Source organism: Girardinichthys multiradiatus, chromosome 6 (genome assembly GCF_021462225.1).
Source record: "Girardinichthys multiradiatus isolate DD_20200921_A chromosome 6, DD_fGirMul_XY1, whole genome shotgun sequence".
NCBI classification, from domain to species: domain Eukaryota; kingdom Metazoa; phylum Chordata; class Actinopteri; order Cyprinodontiformes; family Goodeidae; genus Girardinichthys; species Girardinichthys multiradiatus.
In genome coordinates this window covers 39901987-39921158 of record NC_061799.1, presented here as the reverse complement: position 1 = coordinate 39921158, position 19172 = coordinate 39901987, and the positions used below count along the sequence as shown (strand labels likewise).

At 42.1% G+C, this 19172-nt stretch overlaps 1 protein-coding gene across 1 annotated transcript in view; it reads left to right on the top strand.

The window, feature by feature from the left end:
* Positions 1-9597: 9597 nt before the first annotated feature.
* The window catches only part of LOC124869856 (neuropilin-1a-like), an 84908-nt gene continuing 75333 nt past the window's right edge, over positions 9598-19172 (top strand). The window contains exons 1-2 of the mRNA XM_047368020.1: positions 9598-10401; positions 11798-11972. Coding sequence (XP_047223976.1) covers positions 10335-10401; positions 11798-11972 — 242 coding nt within the window. The 5' untranslated portion in view covers positions 9598-10334. The remainder of the gene's footprint in view (positions 10402-11797; positions 11973-19172) is intronic.

The following is a 19172-nucleotide window of genomic DNA, read 5'->3' as shown; positions in this document are numbered from 1 at the left end:
TGCCAACCGTTTTTATATTGTCTTCCACAATGGAAAAATTATCTGCGGACCAATACTGGAAACAGATTCACATTTGAACGGAAACATTAGTCTGTTGGGACGTTTTAATTGTAAAACAGATTGTTTCTGAGAGGAGAGTTGGTGAGTTATTATGTCAGGAAAAGTCAGCTACTCATTGGTTGACTCAATTGATGCTCCTTTTCATCTACACCTATTGATTTCGTAAATATCTCTTTCTTTTGTGGTCAGCCAGTGCAATCCAGTTTATTCGGAGTAACCCCTATTTTTTATATTTCCCTTCCAAAAAAACAAGACTTTCTTGACTTTTTCTGAACTTGATCTTATTCAGCATTCCGTCTGTGTCTTTTAAACCTTTTCCTTTTTGAGTTTGGCTGCTCTTTTCACTATGTCTGAATTACTCTTATTTCTGAGCCTCTAGTGCATTAAATTTGGATTCATAACTATGGATTTGTGAAACATTTAGAAAGATCCAACAGGACAGAACCACATAGTTTATAGATTTATTCATTTTGGCTATCTGCTGTATTTTAAAGCTGTGGCTCATTGGAGTTTGAAACAGCTGCTGTTCTAATATCCCGTAGCGGCTAGTTCTGCTAATGCTCCAATGTTGGCCTGCGATATCTGCACACCCCAGAGTAGTGTCCATAGACAAAAACAATATTTAGTTGTATTGCTAATTGTAGCTAGCACCCCAACCAATATATCTTACTAGATTACCAACTAGCAGCTTCAATTTGATCAACTCAGGTGTGACATTATTCCCAAATCCAACCTCCGACTTCCAGGACAAATCAAACGTAATACAGTATCAATAAAACAGTATCTGACAGTCGAGTCTTTAAAAAAACAGGACAAAATCAAGCAAAACCTGAAGCTAATGATATATCACATTAGATGCCACCTGGCCAAAACTGATTACTGTTTACTGTTTAGAGCAGTGGTTTGAAGTTTTAAACTGCTGCTTTTCTTACTTCTTGCAGTAGCTAGCTGTGCCACAGTTGTAATACTAGCTTGCTGATTACATCTTACACCCCCAAAAGGTGTAACGACTAATGATGCATGCTAGTCATATTCTCCAAGTTCCCAATTGGAAATATAACAGGAACGCCCCTGAAGTCAGAACTCCGACCGGGAGAGATCCAGATTGTGGTTGCTACACATAAAAAAACATAGAGTATGTTTCAAGTATAAATACTTTAACCCTTCAGACTGTTTAATTGAGATAAAATCAGTGGCATGTATAGTGCAGTACAAACCTCTGTGTGAACATGTTTCAGCGTTTGAATGCGCAAAATAAAATACTCAATGACCTTTCACTCCTATCAATAGTTGGCACCACAGATAGCAGCTAGCTGTGCTCCAGAGCAAGAGCTAGCTTGCAGGTCACTAAAGAGACATTTCAGTTCTAATGCCGTCTTTTTGATACTTCAGAAGAGTCAGAGGAGTTCAGGCTCCAACATGGCTGCCGTACACATAAAAGTTAGTGAAAGCACCAGAAACACTTTAGTCTGACAGTAGTTAGCATCATAGCTAGCTGTGCTGCAGTGCTCATGGTAGTTTGCATGTCATAACTTCAAACCACAGAGAAGTGTCCAGAAAGCTTCCAGCAGATAAATACTATCTGTAAGTAACAGTTTGAAAATCCAGCAAGGTGCTAACACAATACTTGGGTGCCAAGTATGACTAATAGCTAACTGAGAATTACTTTGTTGATGCTAAAATCTATCTTTTATGTGTTATCTTTGGTATTTTTCAGATTTACCCAAAAAATCAACATAAAGTGTGTTTTTGTAATTTACTGCAAAGAAGGGGTCTAAATTAAAATTTGGCTTTGGTACATGACTACACAACACTGTTCCAATCTTTGTTTGTGTTAAGGAACTTTATTCATAGGTCAGTTAAGTGGCTTAAGTATAACCAGAAAATATTTCTCTAAAAAGTCAGGTACTGAACAGATAATTAGTGAAGGAAGGAGACAAGTCCAAACACAACAACCTTAAGAAATCCTGAAGAACCATTGATTAAGATTAATTTAAAAGGTAAGCAAAAATAAAAAACACTTTAAAATCACAGCAGTGATCAAAACGGTGCATAACTAATATGTATCCATAAGTTAAAAAAACATTTAAAACGTAGGGGTTATTTCAGTAATTCAATTTAAAAAGTGAAATTGGTTTAAATCATCAGAATGTACAGAAATCAACGCTTAAAATCATCCCTCTGTGTGCAGTGAATCTAAGTTTCTCTTGTTGATATGAATTAGGAATACGTTTCTTTATAATTATTTTCTGTTATTGAGATGTAGCAACATCTAAAGATTACTAAGGTTCATTTCTAGAGGTGCTCACAGTCTCTCAGTCTCAACAATCAGAGTCACAGGAAGTCAAAAAAGCCAAAAATAGGCCATTAAACCGGGATTCTATATCAGGTCTCATTTCAATATAGTTTACAAGCTGTAATTTTTGCCTCAAGAGGTACTCGTACTCGTCGTCTTCCGCTTATCCGGGACCGGGTCGCGGGGGCAGCAGACTCAGCAGAGACGCCCAGACTTCCCTCTCCCCAGACACCTCCTCCAGCTCCTCCGGGTGGAGCCCAAGGCGTTCCCAGGCCAACCGAGAGACATAGTCCCTCCAGCGTGTCCTGGGCCGTCCCCTGGGCCTCCTCCCTGTGGGACGTGCCTGGAACACCTCCCGAGGAAGGCGTCCAGGAGGCATCCGGTATAGATGCCCGAGCCACCTCAACTGGCTCCTCTCGATGTGGAGGAGCAGCGGCTCTACTCCGAGCCCCTCCCGGATGGCCGAGCTCCTCACCCTATCTCTAAGGGAGTACCCGGCCACCCTACGGAGGAAGCTCATTTCAGTCGCTTGTATCCGTGATCTCGTTCTTTCGGTCATGACCCAAAGTTCATGGCCATAGGTGAGGGTAGGAACGTAGACCGACCGGTAAATTGAGAGCTTTGCTTTTCGGCTCAGCTCTCTCTTCACCACAAGGGATAGGCACAGTGCCCCCATTACTGTGGCAGCCGCACCGATCCGTCTGCCGATCTATCGCTCCATTTTTCCCCCACTCGTGAACAAGACCCCGAGATACTTAAACTCCTCCACTTGAGGCAGGAACTCCCCTCCTACCTGAAGAGGACAGGCCACCCTTTTCCGGTCGAGTACCATGGCCTCGGACTTGGAGGAGCTGATCTTCATCCCAGCCGCTTCACACTCCTCTTTGCACCAGTCCCTCACGGTTCCCCCTGCAGATGGTGGGCCCACTGGGGGATGGCCTCGCGTCTCTCGTTCGGGCTTGGCCCGGCTGGATCCCGCGAGGAGCAACCCGGCCACCAGGCGCTCTCCAGCGAGTCCCGACCCCAGGCCTGGCTCCAGTGTGGGACCCCGGCTCCGCCGTACCGGGCGACGTCACGTGCCTCGATATTTTTGTCCTCATGAGGGATTCTTGAACCGCTCTTTGTCTGACCCATCACCTAGAGCCTGTTTGCCATGGGAGACCCTATCAGGGGCATTTAGGCCCCAGACAACATAGCCTGTAGGATCATTTGAGCACTCAAACCCATCCACCACGTTAAGGTGGTAGTTCAAGGAGGGGGCCTCAAGAGGTGTTACTGGTAATATTTTTAAAGTTTAAGACATCAAAAAAGTCATCTTAAATATTTAAACTAATGCATCTTAATTATTTTCTTATGTTTTTCCAACATTTGGACCAGTGGTGTTTTGATATTTTCAGGTTTCTGTATTCAGTGTGACCATTTGTTTTCTTTCTTGAGTGCTTGTTCCGATGGTGTTACATTTTTATAGACCAGCTGCTGGCCTGAAGATAAACCACTGCTCTTGTTGTCCTTACTCTTTTTATTTTGTAAATATCCAGCATGCAGCGCTGAAAATGGAGTCAAGAGATTGCCTTGTCTTTGTCTTTTTTTTACTGTTTAAATTAGAAAAAAATGTACTACTTTTATTTTACTGTTGTTCTAAAAGTATGAATCCTGAGATGTTGACCTTAATCTGAGCAACTGTTGCAGAGATTAATGGGGAGACTGCTGTCCACTGCAACGATAAACACAGACTTTGAGGGAAAGTGAACAGCTCTTATTTGCAAAACAGATCTATGTATAAGATCTAAAAAGTGTTTGATAGTCACAATTTTATCTTCATTTGGCAGGGAAGTTGTGCTGAACAAGCAAGCTTTTGTTAATTAGAGGCGTGTACACCTGGGAGCTCCAGTCTTGTGGTGTTTACCATGCAGAGGTCTGCAGAGAGGACTTTAGACATACCAAGGTCATGAATAAAAAATGCCACCATTGTTTAATGCTTCATTTTGCTTCTAATGCCATTTTTTTGCATTATCTGTGATGAAAATGAGCATTATACAATCTAGACGGTCAGCTTTTAAAAACATTTACCTGTATTCCTTCAACAGAAAGAAAAAACGCTGTCTGAAAGTATGTTGTATAAAAACCAAAATGAAAACGGGCTACAGTTTGACCCAGATTGCAGAAGTTTGTCAGCTAATATGAGGACAGTGTTTTGAGAGAGCCTTTAAGCCTCTTTCAGGGATGCACTGCCTTTCAGTAATCTGATGAAAATATAGTAATAAGAACTGAATGAGCAACTCTTTGCCTTAAAGTAGCAAATGGCAGAAAACAAATGTCTTTTTAGATTATATATATTGATATTTACACACTCTGAGTCTTTAAATAAGTGGTATTTGGTCAAAAGCTGTTAAATTGTTTTGCCATACATCTCCCTACAAGAGCTATTATCATATTGTCATAATTGCTAATATTAATGCGACATTGATGGCAACAGAACCAAAATTGTTGACTCAGTCAATAATTGATGAAGGTTAAATAAACAGCAATCTGGCAACCTTTGAAAGCAATGGCTCATTAGTTTTGACCTTCTGCTTTTCTAAACTTCTCTAGCAGCTAGCTGTACTGGAGTGCTAACCTTAGCTTGTTTGTAAACCAAACAAGTGAATTTTATTGATTTTACTTTTTTTTCTCATTTATCACACAAATAGCAGCAAATGCACCAAAACATGTCCCAGGTTTCAAAAGAGTTTTTTAGTGGCAGCTGGCTGTTCCCTGGTGCTAACACTAGCTTTTATACAGGGGTTGGACAATGAAACTGAAACACCTGGTTTTAGACCACAATAATTTATTAGTATGGTGTAGGGCCTCCTTTTGCGGCCAATACAGCGTCAATTCGTCTTGGGGATGACATATACAAGTCCTGCACAGTGGTCAGAGGGATTTTAAGCCATTCTTCTTGCAGGATAGTGGCCAGGTCACTATGTGATACTGGTGGAGGAAAACGTTTCCTGACTCGCTCCTCCAAAACACCCCAAAGTGGCTCAATAATATTTAGATCTGGTGACTGTGCAGGCCATGGGAGATGTTCAACTTCACTTTCATGTTCATCAAACCAATCTTTCACCAGTCTTGATGTGTGTATTGGTGCATTGTCATCCTGATACAGGGCACTGCCTTCAGGATACAATGTTTGAACCATTGGATGCACATGGTCCTCAAGAATGGTTCGGTAGTCCTTGGCAGTGACAGCATCTAACACAAGTATTGGGCCAAGGGAATGCCATGATATGGCAGCCCAAACCATCACTGATCCACCCCCATGCATCACTCTGGGCATGCAACAGTCTGGGTGGTACGCTTCTTTGGGACTTCTCCACACCGTAACTCTCCCGGATGTGGGGAAAACAGTAAAGGTGGACTCATCAGAGAACAATACATGTTTCACATTGTCCACAGCCCAAGATTTGCGCTCCTTGCACCATTGAAAGCGACCTTTGGCATTGGAATGAGTGACCAAAGGTTTGGCTATAGCAGCCCGGCCGTGTATATTGACCCTGTGGAGCTCCCGACGGACAGTTCTGGTGGAAACAGGATAGTTGAGGTGCACATTTAATTCTGCCGTGATTTGGGCAGCCGTGGTTTTATGTTTTTTGGATACAATCCGGGTTAGCACCTGAACATCTCTTTCAGACAGCTTCCTCTTGCGTCCACGATTAATCGTGTTGGATGTGGTTCGTCCTTCTTGGTGGTATGCTGACATTACCCTGGATACCGTGGCTCTTGATACATCACAAAGACTTGCTGTCTTGATCACAGATGCGCCAGCAAGATGTGCACCAACAATTTGTCCTCTTTTGAACTCTGGTATGTCACCCATAATGTTGTGTGCATTTCAATATTTTGAGCAAAACTGTGCTCTTACCCTGCTAATTGGACCTTCACACTCTGCTTTTACTGGTGCAATGTGCAATCAATGAAGACTGGCTACCAGGCTGGTCCAATTTAGCCATGAAACCTCCCACACTAAAATTACAGGTGTTTCAGTTTAATTGTCCAACCCCTGTATATACAAGAAAAACAGGTTGGAGGCTCAGGTTAATCTGTTTTTAGTTTTTTCTCTTTATGCAAAAGAAACCATAAATTCATGCAACATAAACTAGCTTTTTTCCAGTGGGGGCTGTGCTGCAGTGCTAACACTAGCTTGTATGGAAAGAAGAATACGGGGGATGCGGGGGCCGCAGACTCAGTAAAGACACCCAGACGTCCCTCTCCCCAGACACCTCTTCCAACTCCTCCAGGGGAACCCCAAGGCATTCCCAGGCCAACCGAGAGACATTGTCCCTGCAGTGTGTCCTGGGCCGTCCCCTGGGCCTCCTCCCAGTGTGACGTGCCTGGAACACCTCGCGAGGAAGGCGATTAGGAGGCATCCGGTATAGATGCCCGAGCCACCTCAACTGGCTCCTCTCAAAGTGGTGGAGCAGTGGCTCTACTCCGAGCCCCTCCCGGATGGCCGAGCTCCTCACCCTATCTCTAAGGGAGTGCCCAGCCACCCTACAGAGGAAACTCATTTCAGCCGCTTGTATCCAGGATCTTGTTCTTTCAGTCATGACCCAGAGTTCATGGCCATAGGTGAAGGTAGGAACGTAGACCGACCGGTAAATTGAGAGCTTCGCTTTTCGGCTCAGCTCTCTCTTCACCACAATGGACCGGCACAGCGCCCCCATTACTGCAGCAGCCGCATCAATCTATCTGTCAATTTCCCTCTCCATTCACCCCTGACTTGTGAACAAGACCCCAAAATACTTGAACTCCTCCATTTGAGGCAGGAACTCCCATCCAACCTGAAGAGGACAAGCCACCCTTTTACGGTTGAGAACCATGGCCTCGGACTTGGTGGAGCTGATCTTCATTCCAGCTGCTTCACACTCGGCTGCAAATCACCCCAGCGCATGCTGTAGGTCTTGGCTAGAGGGGGCCAGCAGGACCACATCATCTGCAAAACGAAGAGACGAAATCCACTGGTCCCCAAACCAGACCCCCTCCAGCCCTTCGCTGCGCCTAGAAATCCTGTCCATAAAAGTTACGAACAGGACCGGTGACAAAGGGCAGCCCTGCCGGAGTCCAACATGCACGGGGAACAGGTCCGACTTAGTGCCGGCAATGTGGACCAACCTCCTGCTCCGCTTGTACAGGGACCGGATGGCCCCTAATAAAGGGCCCCCGACTCCGTACTCCTGGAGCACCCCCCACAGCGCACCATGAGGGACACAGTCAAATGCCTTCTCGGGGTTCACTAAACACAGGCGGACCAGTTGGGCAAATTCCCATGAACCCTCGAGTATCCTGCAGAGGGTGTAGAGCTGGTCCAGTGTTCCACGGCCAGGATGAAAACCACACTGCTCTTCCTGAAGCCAAGGTTCAACTATTGGCCGGACTCTCCTCTCCAATACCCTGGCATAGGCCTTACCAGGGAGGCTGAGGAATGTGATCCTCCTATAGTTGGAACACACCCTCCGGTCCCCCTTCTTATGAAGGGGGACCACCACCCCAGTCTGCCAGTCCAGAGGCACTGTCCCCGTCCGCCACGCAATGTTGAAGAGGTGTGTCAACGATGACAGCCCCACAACATCCAGAGACTTGAGGTACTCAGCGCGGATCTCATCCACCCCCGAAGTCCTGTCACCGTGGAGCTTTTTAACCACCTCAGTGAATTCAGCCTGGGTGATGAAAGAGTCCAATCCCGAGTCCCCAGCCTCTGCTTCCACCAGGGCGTCATGGCAGGATTGAGAAGATCCTCAAAGTACTCTTTCCACCACCCGATAATGTCCCCAGTTGAGGTCAGCAGCTCCCCACCCCCACTGTAAACAGTGTTGGCGAACCACTGCTTCCCCCTCCTAAGGTGCCGGATGGGTTGCCAGAATCGCTTCAAGGCCAACCGGTAGTCCTTCTCCATGGCCTCACCGAACACGGCACGCTTGTCCTCACTGTACCCGTCAGCCACCTCAGGAGTCCCACAAACCAACCACAGCTGATAGGACTCCTTCTTCAGCTTGACATCATCCTTTACTGTCGGTGTCCCCAACCGGGTTCGGGGGTGCGGCCGAGGGTCCGAAGACACGACAACAGCTGACACGACACGACAACAGATGAGCTGGGGGGAAACAAGCAAATCCACCTCAGCTTGCCGCCTCTTCCCGCGGGCCACTCTAGATTAGAAGAGAGTCCAGCCTCTCTCAAGGAGATGAGTTCCAGAGTCCACGCTGTACGTGGAGGTGAAACCGACTATTTCTCGTCGATATCTCTCGACCTCCCACACAAGCTCAGGCTCCTTCCCCTCCAGCGAGGTGACATTCCACATCCCTAGAGCCAGCCTAAGTATCCGGGGATCGGGCCACCGAGGTCTCCACCTTCGTCCGCATCCCAATCATCTTTGCACCGGTCCCCCATGGTTCCCCCTGAAGGTGGTGAGCCCACTGGGGGATGGCCTCACGTCTCTTGTTCGGGCCTGGCCTGGCCGGATCCTGTGAGGAGCAACCCGGACACCAGGCACTCTCTGACGAGTCCCAACCCCAAGCCTGGCTCCAGGGTGGGACCCCGGCTCCTCCATACCGGGCAACATCACGTGCCTCGATTGTGTGGTCCTCATGAAGGTGTCTTTCTGGGGGTCTAGTACATATATTTCTATTTAAACATAGAATTTGTGGCTGCAACATGACAAAAACTCAAAGGGGATTGAGTACATTTGTAACTTACTGCATACAGGTTCATCTCAGTAAATTGAAATATGCTTTATCAGATTAAATGTATAATTTGAAAATAACCTTTAAGCAGGCATCAGCTCTGTATTAAAAATATTTTTTATTGATCTGATGTAATCTAATGTTATTAGCTGTAAGTTGAAAATCATTAACAGAAATATAGGCTTTAAAACATTGGTATGTCTGTAATTAATCTATATGATGTATTTCACTTAGTAAAGTTAGTAGATGAAATAAATTCAGATTTTAATTCTAAATTTATAAGAAGGACCTGTAAATATTACACATACAAAGCTATTTAAATGCGGATCTGCGCAAAACCATTACAGTCTGGTCATTTGGACTCATGGTAGGTTTATTTAAAAAAAATAAAATGTTTTAAAGTTCTTTTAGAATAACTTTAAACTGGAGGATTTTGGTGACATTTCAGAACTCAAAGGAAGTAAATCAGCGTTTAATTTGATCATCATGACAACAGACCTGTGTCCTCTATAGGGAACAAATTCATCTGGCTCGATCTTTCTCGCCGACACTGTCCACATCATATTGTGTCACTGAGCCGCAAGCCATCATGAGTTTGCGTGAAAAATCCTCCTCCTCTTCCTCCTCTTCCAGCCCCACACTCACGCACTCACGCGTCCGGAGCGCACAGAGGGCGCACCGGTGTCAGTCAGCTCCAGCCCTCCTCTGCAACGGTCGCTTGTTGTTGGTTGCGCTCAGCGGCGTCTCGGAGCAGGAATTTTGGGGGAGTGGAAATTCCAGCGTTTCGGGCTCCTGACGACCCGACTTTGTGTTTCTGACAGCTCAGCTGCGAGCAGAGAGAGAGCTGAACTCAAATCACACGGATTGGAGACCAGGAGAGATCCGATTTTTTCCCTGACTGAACAGTGGTTTTGTTCTTGTGTTTTATTTTACTTCCCTCTTGGAAGCATGTGATTTTTCCTGGTGAGGTCAGAATTTTAAAAGGGGAAACGGGAGCGCAGAGGTGCCACTTTTGCCCATTGGATTTTTCTCCTCTTTTGTTTTTTTGTTTTTTTTACGTTTGGAATTATTTTCTTCTAGGAGATGCCAAGTTGCTCCCTGTGAAACGCAGGATGCTGGGGACTCCACAACCACCAGATATCTTACTCTAAGAGAATCTCTGGTCTTTCTTCTCTCGCTGGACGTTTCTCTTCTTTGGTCTTTTCTCCTTTTATTTTTGGTTAATCATATTATCTGTGTGGTGCCATATAATAAGGATGCGTTGTGGATTTCTATTGTTCCTTTTCACCCAAATCATCTCGGTGTCTCCATTAACTCAGACTGGTAGGTTGACATTAGAGCAGGCGCTCCGGCTTATTATTGACCCGGTTTTTTGTTAGCTCTCGCCTGGCTTTAGGGGGGTGCATCTGCAGGCTGCCGTTGGATCAGAATCGATTTGCATCATTTTTATTTTTTTAACACATTATGAAATAATAATAAATGCAAGATTAATCAAAGTGAGTATTGCAAGAAAATACCAGAATTTGAGAATGTTATCTTAATCGCCAACTGATAATTCAAATGTACAACAAGTACAAATACATTTTAATATTTTCTCTCCTGTTGAGGAGATTTAAACATATTAGTCTTCTGTTCCTAAGACTCGTTTTTAAGCTGTTGCACGCTTTTCCACTGAAGCATGATCTCCAGGCAACAAGCAATTTCATAAACCATTCACAGAGAAAATTAAATTTATTCATGCTGCCTGTTTTCCTGCACGGTGAGACACCTCACCTTGAAGAGCGCGATCACACCTTATGGCGCGGATGCGACTCAGCCTCACTTTGTGTCGCACGTTTTTCTAAAATAGTCCGCTGTAAAGTTGGAGCACATGTTATACCTCCGTTCAGTGGCACTTCTTGGAAGAAAGGCGCACTGGGCGACCCCTCCTGTGCCTTTTTACTTGCATGCCAATAATATATTCAGTCAGATGGAGTCTCGCTGCAGGAGATCCTCACGCCTGACACAGATGGTTGTGTCCAAGATGCTAAAGGTCGAAAAGAGAGTTGGAAAAACTGTAATGGCAGATGAAAAAAACGGAGGAGGGAAGAAATATGGATTCATTAGCAGGAAATATTTAACAAGCACATTGCATGAATGTGTGCCCCTGCAATCTACCGCTTTTTTCAGCTCTTCTTCAGAACTAGAGATGTCACAAATCAGTAATCAATGTAAAACAACTCCAGGTCTGATTAGTCTTTATTTTGCAGTTGTTCTGCTTCTCTCAGTTTAAAAAAAAAAAAAGCACTGTTAAATCTCAGATTATTTCTCCGTGGTAGAATAATTTGCTTCAGTTTCCTTCCAGATTTTTAACTGAATTTGATCAAATGCAGTACTGAGTCTTTGAAAACATTGAAACAGTCCTTTATTTAGTAACTTCTAACTTAGAAACTGGGGATGAGATGCTTCCTTTAGTGTAAATACACGGTATTTACAGGAGGCACACACTACTAATTGACTGAACATGTAAAAACGCAATAGAAAAGTCATTCAGGACTCATGCCGCCCTTTGACAGATGGGCACCCTGGGTCACTGCCTCCATTGTGTTTTTTGGGAAATTCATTATCCGTAAATAGCGATAGATTCTTAATTAAGGTGACTCAATTCAGCTCAATTAATCAGAAATGAAGTGCAGTTTTTCTCCTTTTTAATCACTTTCTGCCTTCCTTTGTTGCGCAGATAAATGCGGGGGAAACATAGTGATCCATGCGGCGGACTACCTGACTTCCCCGGGTTACCCCAGCGCCTACCCGCCCTCCCAGCTCTGCGTGTGGGTGATAACCGCCCCTGAAGCCGGTCAGAAAATCTTGATCAACTTCAACCCGCATTTTGATCTGGAGGACAGAGACTGCAAGTAAGACTCCCGCTCTCTCCTTTCCCTGAGATTACTTTCTCCATTTCCAAACCCTCCCTCTCTTTTTCTCCTGTCTCTCACCCTTCAATCCTGCCTGGATACAGAGGCAAACTCTGCCCTCTGTTGGTGAAGAGGTCTGGTCTCAGGGAGGTGGATGAGATGTTCCAGGGAGAAGGTGATATCAGGGGAAATGGAGTTTGACGGGTAATTCATACTTGATAAGAAAGAAGGTTCAGATATGGTGGTAAACTCAACAGTAAAAAAAAAAAAAAGCTGTTTGCAGCAGCTTTGATTGATGGAGTTCAGTTTCCTCGCTGCAGGAACTGAAAACATGTTTTTCATCTGCTTTGGACTTTGTGTTTGAGGATGTTGACTCATAGCGTGGGTGCTAAATTTATTTTTCAGATAACATGCTGCATAATTTCCATTGATAAAGCATTAAATATTTTTATTGGTTTATGCTTAAACAGGCATAATAAAATGAGAAATTTTGGGTAGTTTGTGAATGAAATGTCAAAGATTTAAGGAGTTAAAGATGTTCTGCTTTTAGGATCATTGCTCAAACAACATATGCAGATATTGATTATAACTTTGAACTTGGAGTATTTCTTTCTTCTCTCTAACATTTTATAAACCATGCCTTCAGCATTCACACAATGATTAGAAATGTAGCAAATGTTTAAAGGAAAAAACATACGTACTATAGGTTAATTCATTACAAAACCAATAAAACAATACAGGAGGGAAAACACATCTAAACTTAAAAGTAACCAGAGGGATTTAACTGTATTTTTAAAGTAGACACAGTATCCATTTTGTATGTAAAATGCAAAAGCATGCAATAAAAATTGATGTATTTGCCTGTAATAGCATTTGCATAAAAAACAGCATGTGCAGTAACAACCAAATATTAAGTGCATAGAAATGAACATACTTTTCAGAAGCCTGACCTTTCCTTTGAAAATTTATTTTTTATTGATCTTATGTAATATTCTAATTCTTTGAGATGTACCTAACAATCCCCAAAAATGCATGCAAAGTACAAAAATAGGGAAGACATGAGCTTGTATTTGTTGAAAACAGCCTGTTGGTTGCATTATGTGCTGGTATTTATATTAAGTGACTCTTTCTGTAGTCATGGTGAAAACGATGTACACCCTCATAAATTGTTTGGGTTTTATCACCTTTCCTTTACCAACTTTTACAATGACTTCTATCTATCCTCACATGTCAACACAACAGATTCCACATTGCCAATATTTATTAAGTTATAGAAACACTTCTAGTTGCAATAAGTTGAATTAGTCATTCTCTATCTCAATTTATTGGTCTCTCACATCACTGTGGGGGAATTTACCCCAGACATGTTTATAAAATACTCCCTTATCGTGTGTTTGACCAGTTTGGGCAAAGCTTAAGATATCCAGCAGATAGCTTCACATATGACTCCACAATAGTTTGGTATAAAGAGAAGTTCATGGTTGACTGAATGACTGCAAGGTTTCTAGGTCCTCCAGTGGCACTAAAACAAGCCCAAGCATCATCACTCTTTCACCTCCATGCTTGACAGTTGGTATGAGGTGTTTGGTTGGAACATGCTACTGTACATAATAGCCAAACATCTCCACAATGGTTTCATCTATCCAAAGGACATTGTTCAAGAAGTTTTTTTTTGTTCATTTAAATAAACCTACGTCATGCTGTTATATTCTTTTTATAAAGAAGATGCTTTCTTCTCAATAAACTTTCAAGGAAGTTATACTTGTTAATAGTTTTTTGGATGTACCGTCATGGACATTTAACATTTTGACATGCTAATTGAGGCCACCGGAGACTGAGAAGGAGCTCTTGGTCGTCTTGGAATTTCCACGAGCATGAGGGCAAATTTGGTGGGTTGTTCATTCTAGGGATTGAATGAGTTAGTCAAGTCTGAGCTTCAGGGAATAGTCTTTCTGTAGAATAAAGACTTCATGTGGCCTTAAAACTCTTCCAACATTGATGGTTAGCAACACTTGCTTTGCTAAGGTCATTGCTGATCTCTTCCCAATGTTCCAGAGCAGCAAACTGCCAAAAGCTCCTCCTCCTATAAACCAAACCTGATTTATTTTTACCGTCACTGTATATAGATGGCAGACATTACATTGAAACAATAAAACTAATGGAAAGATTATGAGGCTTGAGTTTACTGAGGTGCACATCTGTTATGCACAGGACATCTTAAACCCCCTTCCATCTCTTCCACCCATATCTATTGTATTATTTACAGGCTGCAAATGTATTTATATGCACTTGCCTTAAAGCTTAATGTTTTAGATGACATCTTTTAACTCAAAACCAGTTTCATTTTCAATACAGAGTTCTGCAGTAATTAAACAGCAAAAAAAGAAAGCTACATTATGTAAATGACTGTCATCAGTATATAAATACGTATAATTTGACTGCATTTGTAAAAATGGGGAATAAATTGGGGGGCTAAGGATACATCCTTGAGGAACACCATTAGGTATTGTAAGAGGTCCCAATGTTTAATTTTCTGAGGTGAAAAACTGAGGTTTGTCAGATGTATAATTGTTGCTTTTTGATGATAGTCAGGCTTTTTTGAATATAATGTGATCAGTATTGAATGCTGTTGAAAATCCACATAAAGAGCTGCAGAGTGAAAGTGCAGTCACACATATTCCTCTTACTTCCTTTACTGACATGGGAACTCTTGTTGTGCTCATCCCTCCAACATGGCCCATGTGTTTTTTATGGAAACTCCTTTGTCCTTTTTAAAAGCTCCATAAACTACTCTGGTGTAAATCTCTGCTTGCTGTCCAGCTCTGCCTCACAGATGTAAGGGTTGGGGTGGGGGCTCCTTCCTAATCTGTCGGATCGCATTTCGGCACCAAGGGACTAATAAACCATTAGTTTTCTGGACAGATTGAGGGTATCATGTGTCCTTTACTGGATTGCATGTCTTCTGTCCAGGTTGCAGCCAAACATGTTGGAAAGAGGCTTCTGAAACAGGTTTATTTTTGGGATAACCCTGGGAGCTGTATAATTGTGATATATTAGTGGTTAAGTAACTAATGAAATGTAATAATTCCCAGAGATAAGAGTTTGGACCGTGCTTGGCATCAGCAAGGTTTTATTGTTCATTTTACGTTAATCTGCGAAAATAAAATATTATTGCTTCATAAAATAAGATAATTAGCTAATAAATGGCTTCAGAAGATGTTTTTTGTTGATATTTAAAAATTTTGATAAAGTTGACCTCGTCTTTACAAACCTGATTCTTTTTCCCACAGCCAAAGGTGACAACATTTCCACTTTAAACTTGCGGGAATCAAACAGCCTGACCACCCAGCAGCCATCTCAACAAGTCATTTGGCTGTTGCCTCGAGGGCCTCCACTCTGCCCGATTGGTCTCATAATTTGTCGTGTTAGTTTGTGTTGGATGATGATCGAACATAGCTCATAAGTCTTGGACTTGGCAGGAGTGATGTTGTTTTTGAGAACGAGTCAAATGTTGGAAATGTACTCGCCAAGGGAGACCTTAAGTCTTTAGGTGAGACAGCAGTCCCACTTCAAGATTTTCTGAGCTCATATCAGATAGGCTGACTGTGTTTTACTAACGGATGGTACAACATGAGCCTCAGACCACTCAGCTGAACTTAAAGCATAGAGCTGCTCCATTAGTTTGGCTTTACGCTGCTGTGCAGAAGTTGTTGCAAAAGCTGCAAAAAACAATGATTGAACAGTTTCCCCTCTTTAAATTATTTAAAAATTGCAAAGAATTTTTATAAATACCTACTTTTCGCACTCAAAATGTTTTTATTTTGTTCCTGCCAGTAGCTCTGAGGATAAAACTTTGTCTTAATTAGAGGGAACGAGCAGAATTATGACCAGTCATCTTAAATCAGCAGTGATCATGTTAGACCAGAGTTGTTTATTTGTTTTATTTGAAGAACTAAAGCAATGTTCCAGCCTAGCTTTCATTTTGTTTAATGGTGTTGTTGACACGGCTTTCTACAATCATTTCCACAGTTAAATGATTAGTGTTTGTTTCTTCTACACTCTGCTTGGACGTTGTTGTGGTTCAAATACCATCAGCTGAATAACAAAACATGGTTACCGTAACTGTTAGGAGAATCCAGGAGCCTGGCTTGTTATACTTTAGTATCAGCATCCACAAATAATGGCTGAACCCTCTGGGTATTAATCCTGGGCAGCCTTGAAGCCTGGAGTTTCAAATTATCCCCCATTATTACAACATTTTAAATAATAAAAGTTAAACAAAAATTCATTTTAGGTGTTTTTTAAAGTGTGTTTGATAGAGGTTGAACCTTGTTCAGAGTTCGGTACTGAAATGAGATCGTCCATCAAAGTTAAGGCAGCAAGGAGAAAACAAAAGATAAGAAATATAATCACATTTTCATGACAATACATTTCTGATATGTTTTAATAAATGTGTCCATGTTTCACAAAGTCATCATAATCCTACACTAGGCGACATTTTACTCGTCTTCGGGCGCTCCGAGCTCTGTTGTCTCCGCCTTGAACCTGGAGCGACACCAGAATGAGTCTTGTTCACATCCGCGAAGGAAATAGTTGACAAACTGAGTAACTGCAGAGACCGGGAAAAATCCAAGCCGAGGCACGGATAAGGAACATGCGTCGGCGGCCCGGATAATTTTGGGACATCTCTTTAGGAGTTGGCTGAACTGTTTTCCTCCTACACGAGGCTGTACTGGCTCTGTCTGCAGCTCGCACTTACACAACACTCACTCGTGCACAGACTTACTGGCAGCTTAAAGTTTTTGTCACTTACAGTATGCTTGGTGTGCACACAGCTAGAGTCTGCACACTCTGCAGATTCTGATTCATAATGATGCACCAAGAGGTAATTGTGAAGGCAGAATCAACTAATTCCACCTCCTTGTCATCAGTACCATTACTGTAGTATTATACACAAATTTTATTGATCATTGTGTGACGTCAATTCAAGCTTTTATTCTGTACTCAAGGTGAATTCCCTTCAAACACGTCATCTGATATTTAATCTTCTTGGGATTTGAAAGACATAAAACTCCTCATCCAACAGAACAATGGAGTCTACACTAATGTTGAGATGCTGTAGGTTATTTCAGAGCGTAATGGAAGCCCAGTCATTCCTTACTGTCTAGGCTCCAAGAGTAGTTAAAAATGTTTGCCTCAAGCTGAGACAAAGTCACAAGATCCATGTCTTACAGCCAGGAAGCATCACATGAACTGGAAAACCGGCCATGATGGTATTTGTGTACATATCTGTGATGTTTCGTGAAGGTTCAGAGTCAGTCTTGGTATTTTATCTGTTAATTTACAAGATTTGTTTTTGTGCATTACTACATTTAATACGTTGACGTATGAAAAACAATGGCTAAAACAAGGATGGATTCATCTAAAGATGTTCACTGTAGACTGCCAGTTGTTAATGGATAGATTGGCAGCAGAGTGATTGTTATTAAATAAACCGCTGACTGAGTGGATAAATGAATGAAAAATGATGGATGGATGATAAAATTAGATTAATAAATCCATAGATGGGTGGCTGATGGGTCTTCGAATGATAGGATTAAGTGTCCAAATGGAAGCCAGTCCAAAAAATGTAAAGACTGAAATTTGATGTAAGGACTGATTGAATAAAGGCAGGATGAGTGAAAAAACTGACCTTAGAAGAAAACATTTGGACCAATGGCTACACCGAACAACAATGTATTCCTCCGGGAGATGTGGGAGAAATTAAGTTTTGGGCTGTAAAATATGTATCCCAGATGGAATCTTGACAGGATAAATGAATATATGACTGATTTGGAAACAAACTTGTTGGTTATAGTTGATAAATATATGACTAGAGAGAGGAATAAACTAAATTCTTGATTTTTGCTTGATTAAACTGATTAAACATATCATTTTAAACAGAGTGTGAGGAAAGGAAGGTGGAAGCATGGACAAACTGATCAGCAACAGATGAGTGAAAAATGGCAGAGATTTTAAAACTCAGTTTGAATGGAAAGATCGGACAACTGGCAAAATGATTAACACAGCAGTAGAGAGAAACATAAAATTGATTTCTAATGATGGATTTCAACAGCTGACGGATGAATGGATGGGAAGGTGGTGTAGTTAACAAACTAATTAAGTAATGGCATAATTTAAGACTATTGATGAGTTTATTGAACAGATGGGTCAAGGATTGGAAGGATAACTATCTTTGCATGATACCAAAGGCATGTTATACAGTATGAATAAAGGAACTGATGGACAAAATGCTGGATGAGCTCTGTTTCATGGTCGTCTTTAAGACTGAAATCTTGTTTGTCTTTTAATCCTTTGTGGTTACAAAAAGGTAATAAATGGGGCAGGGAAACAATGGATGGGAAGAAAACATTTATCGTATCTCTAAATGAAACATCAAGCAGTCGGATGCATAGAGCGAAGCAAACAAGTAAGTGGTAAAGAGAGGGAGATCAGAGCAACCCTTGCTAGCTGAGAAAGAAAGAAGGCTTTAAGCACTCTTAGGTTTATTATGGTCAGTCTAATCCTGACCTCTGGGACAGTGCTCTCACTGTTTCTCCTGCTTCTGCTCCCTCAGGCTTTTCTGACACTTTTCTTTACTCTGTCCCTCATCTCGGTCTGTTCTCACTCTGAACTCCATGTGCACTTGTCCTGTTTTCATCTGTCTTTTTTGTCGGTTCACCATATGCTCCCTTCCTCTGCTGAGTTTGACAAATGATGGTGAACTTTAGACTTTGTGCAGCCCAAGTTCTTGTTCTGTCTGACAAAAGATACAAGGAGAGTAATGACTGGGCAGCCACAGCATTCATATAACTAGTATTTGCATATAGTCATACCATTCATGGCAGCATATTTTATTTTTTTGATATAAGAGAAAACAAGGCATCGTTTATTGAATGTTTTGACCAAAGCATCCACAGTTAAAAGCCACAATAATAAGTCAATAAACTGTCTTCGTTCTACTGTGCTTTATTTCAAGAAAAAATAAAAAAAAGTCTTCAGTTAAATGTCACCACTTTTGTCTCATAGCTGTTGCTGCTGGCTTGTGAATTTATCAGTTTATGTGGCGAGCTGCAAACTTGGGCTGAAAATGAGTTTGAAGTGAAATTCTTTAAGGAACCTGAACAGTGTTGAAATTATGAGGATTTTGCATTTCTTTCA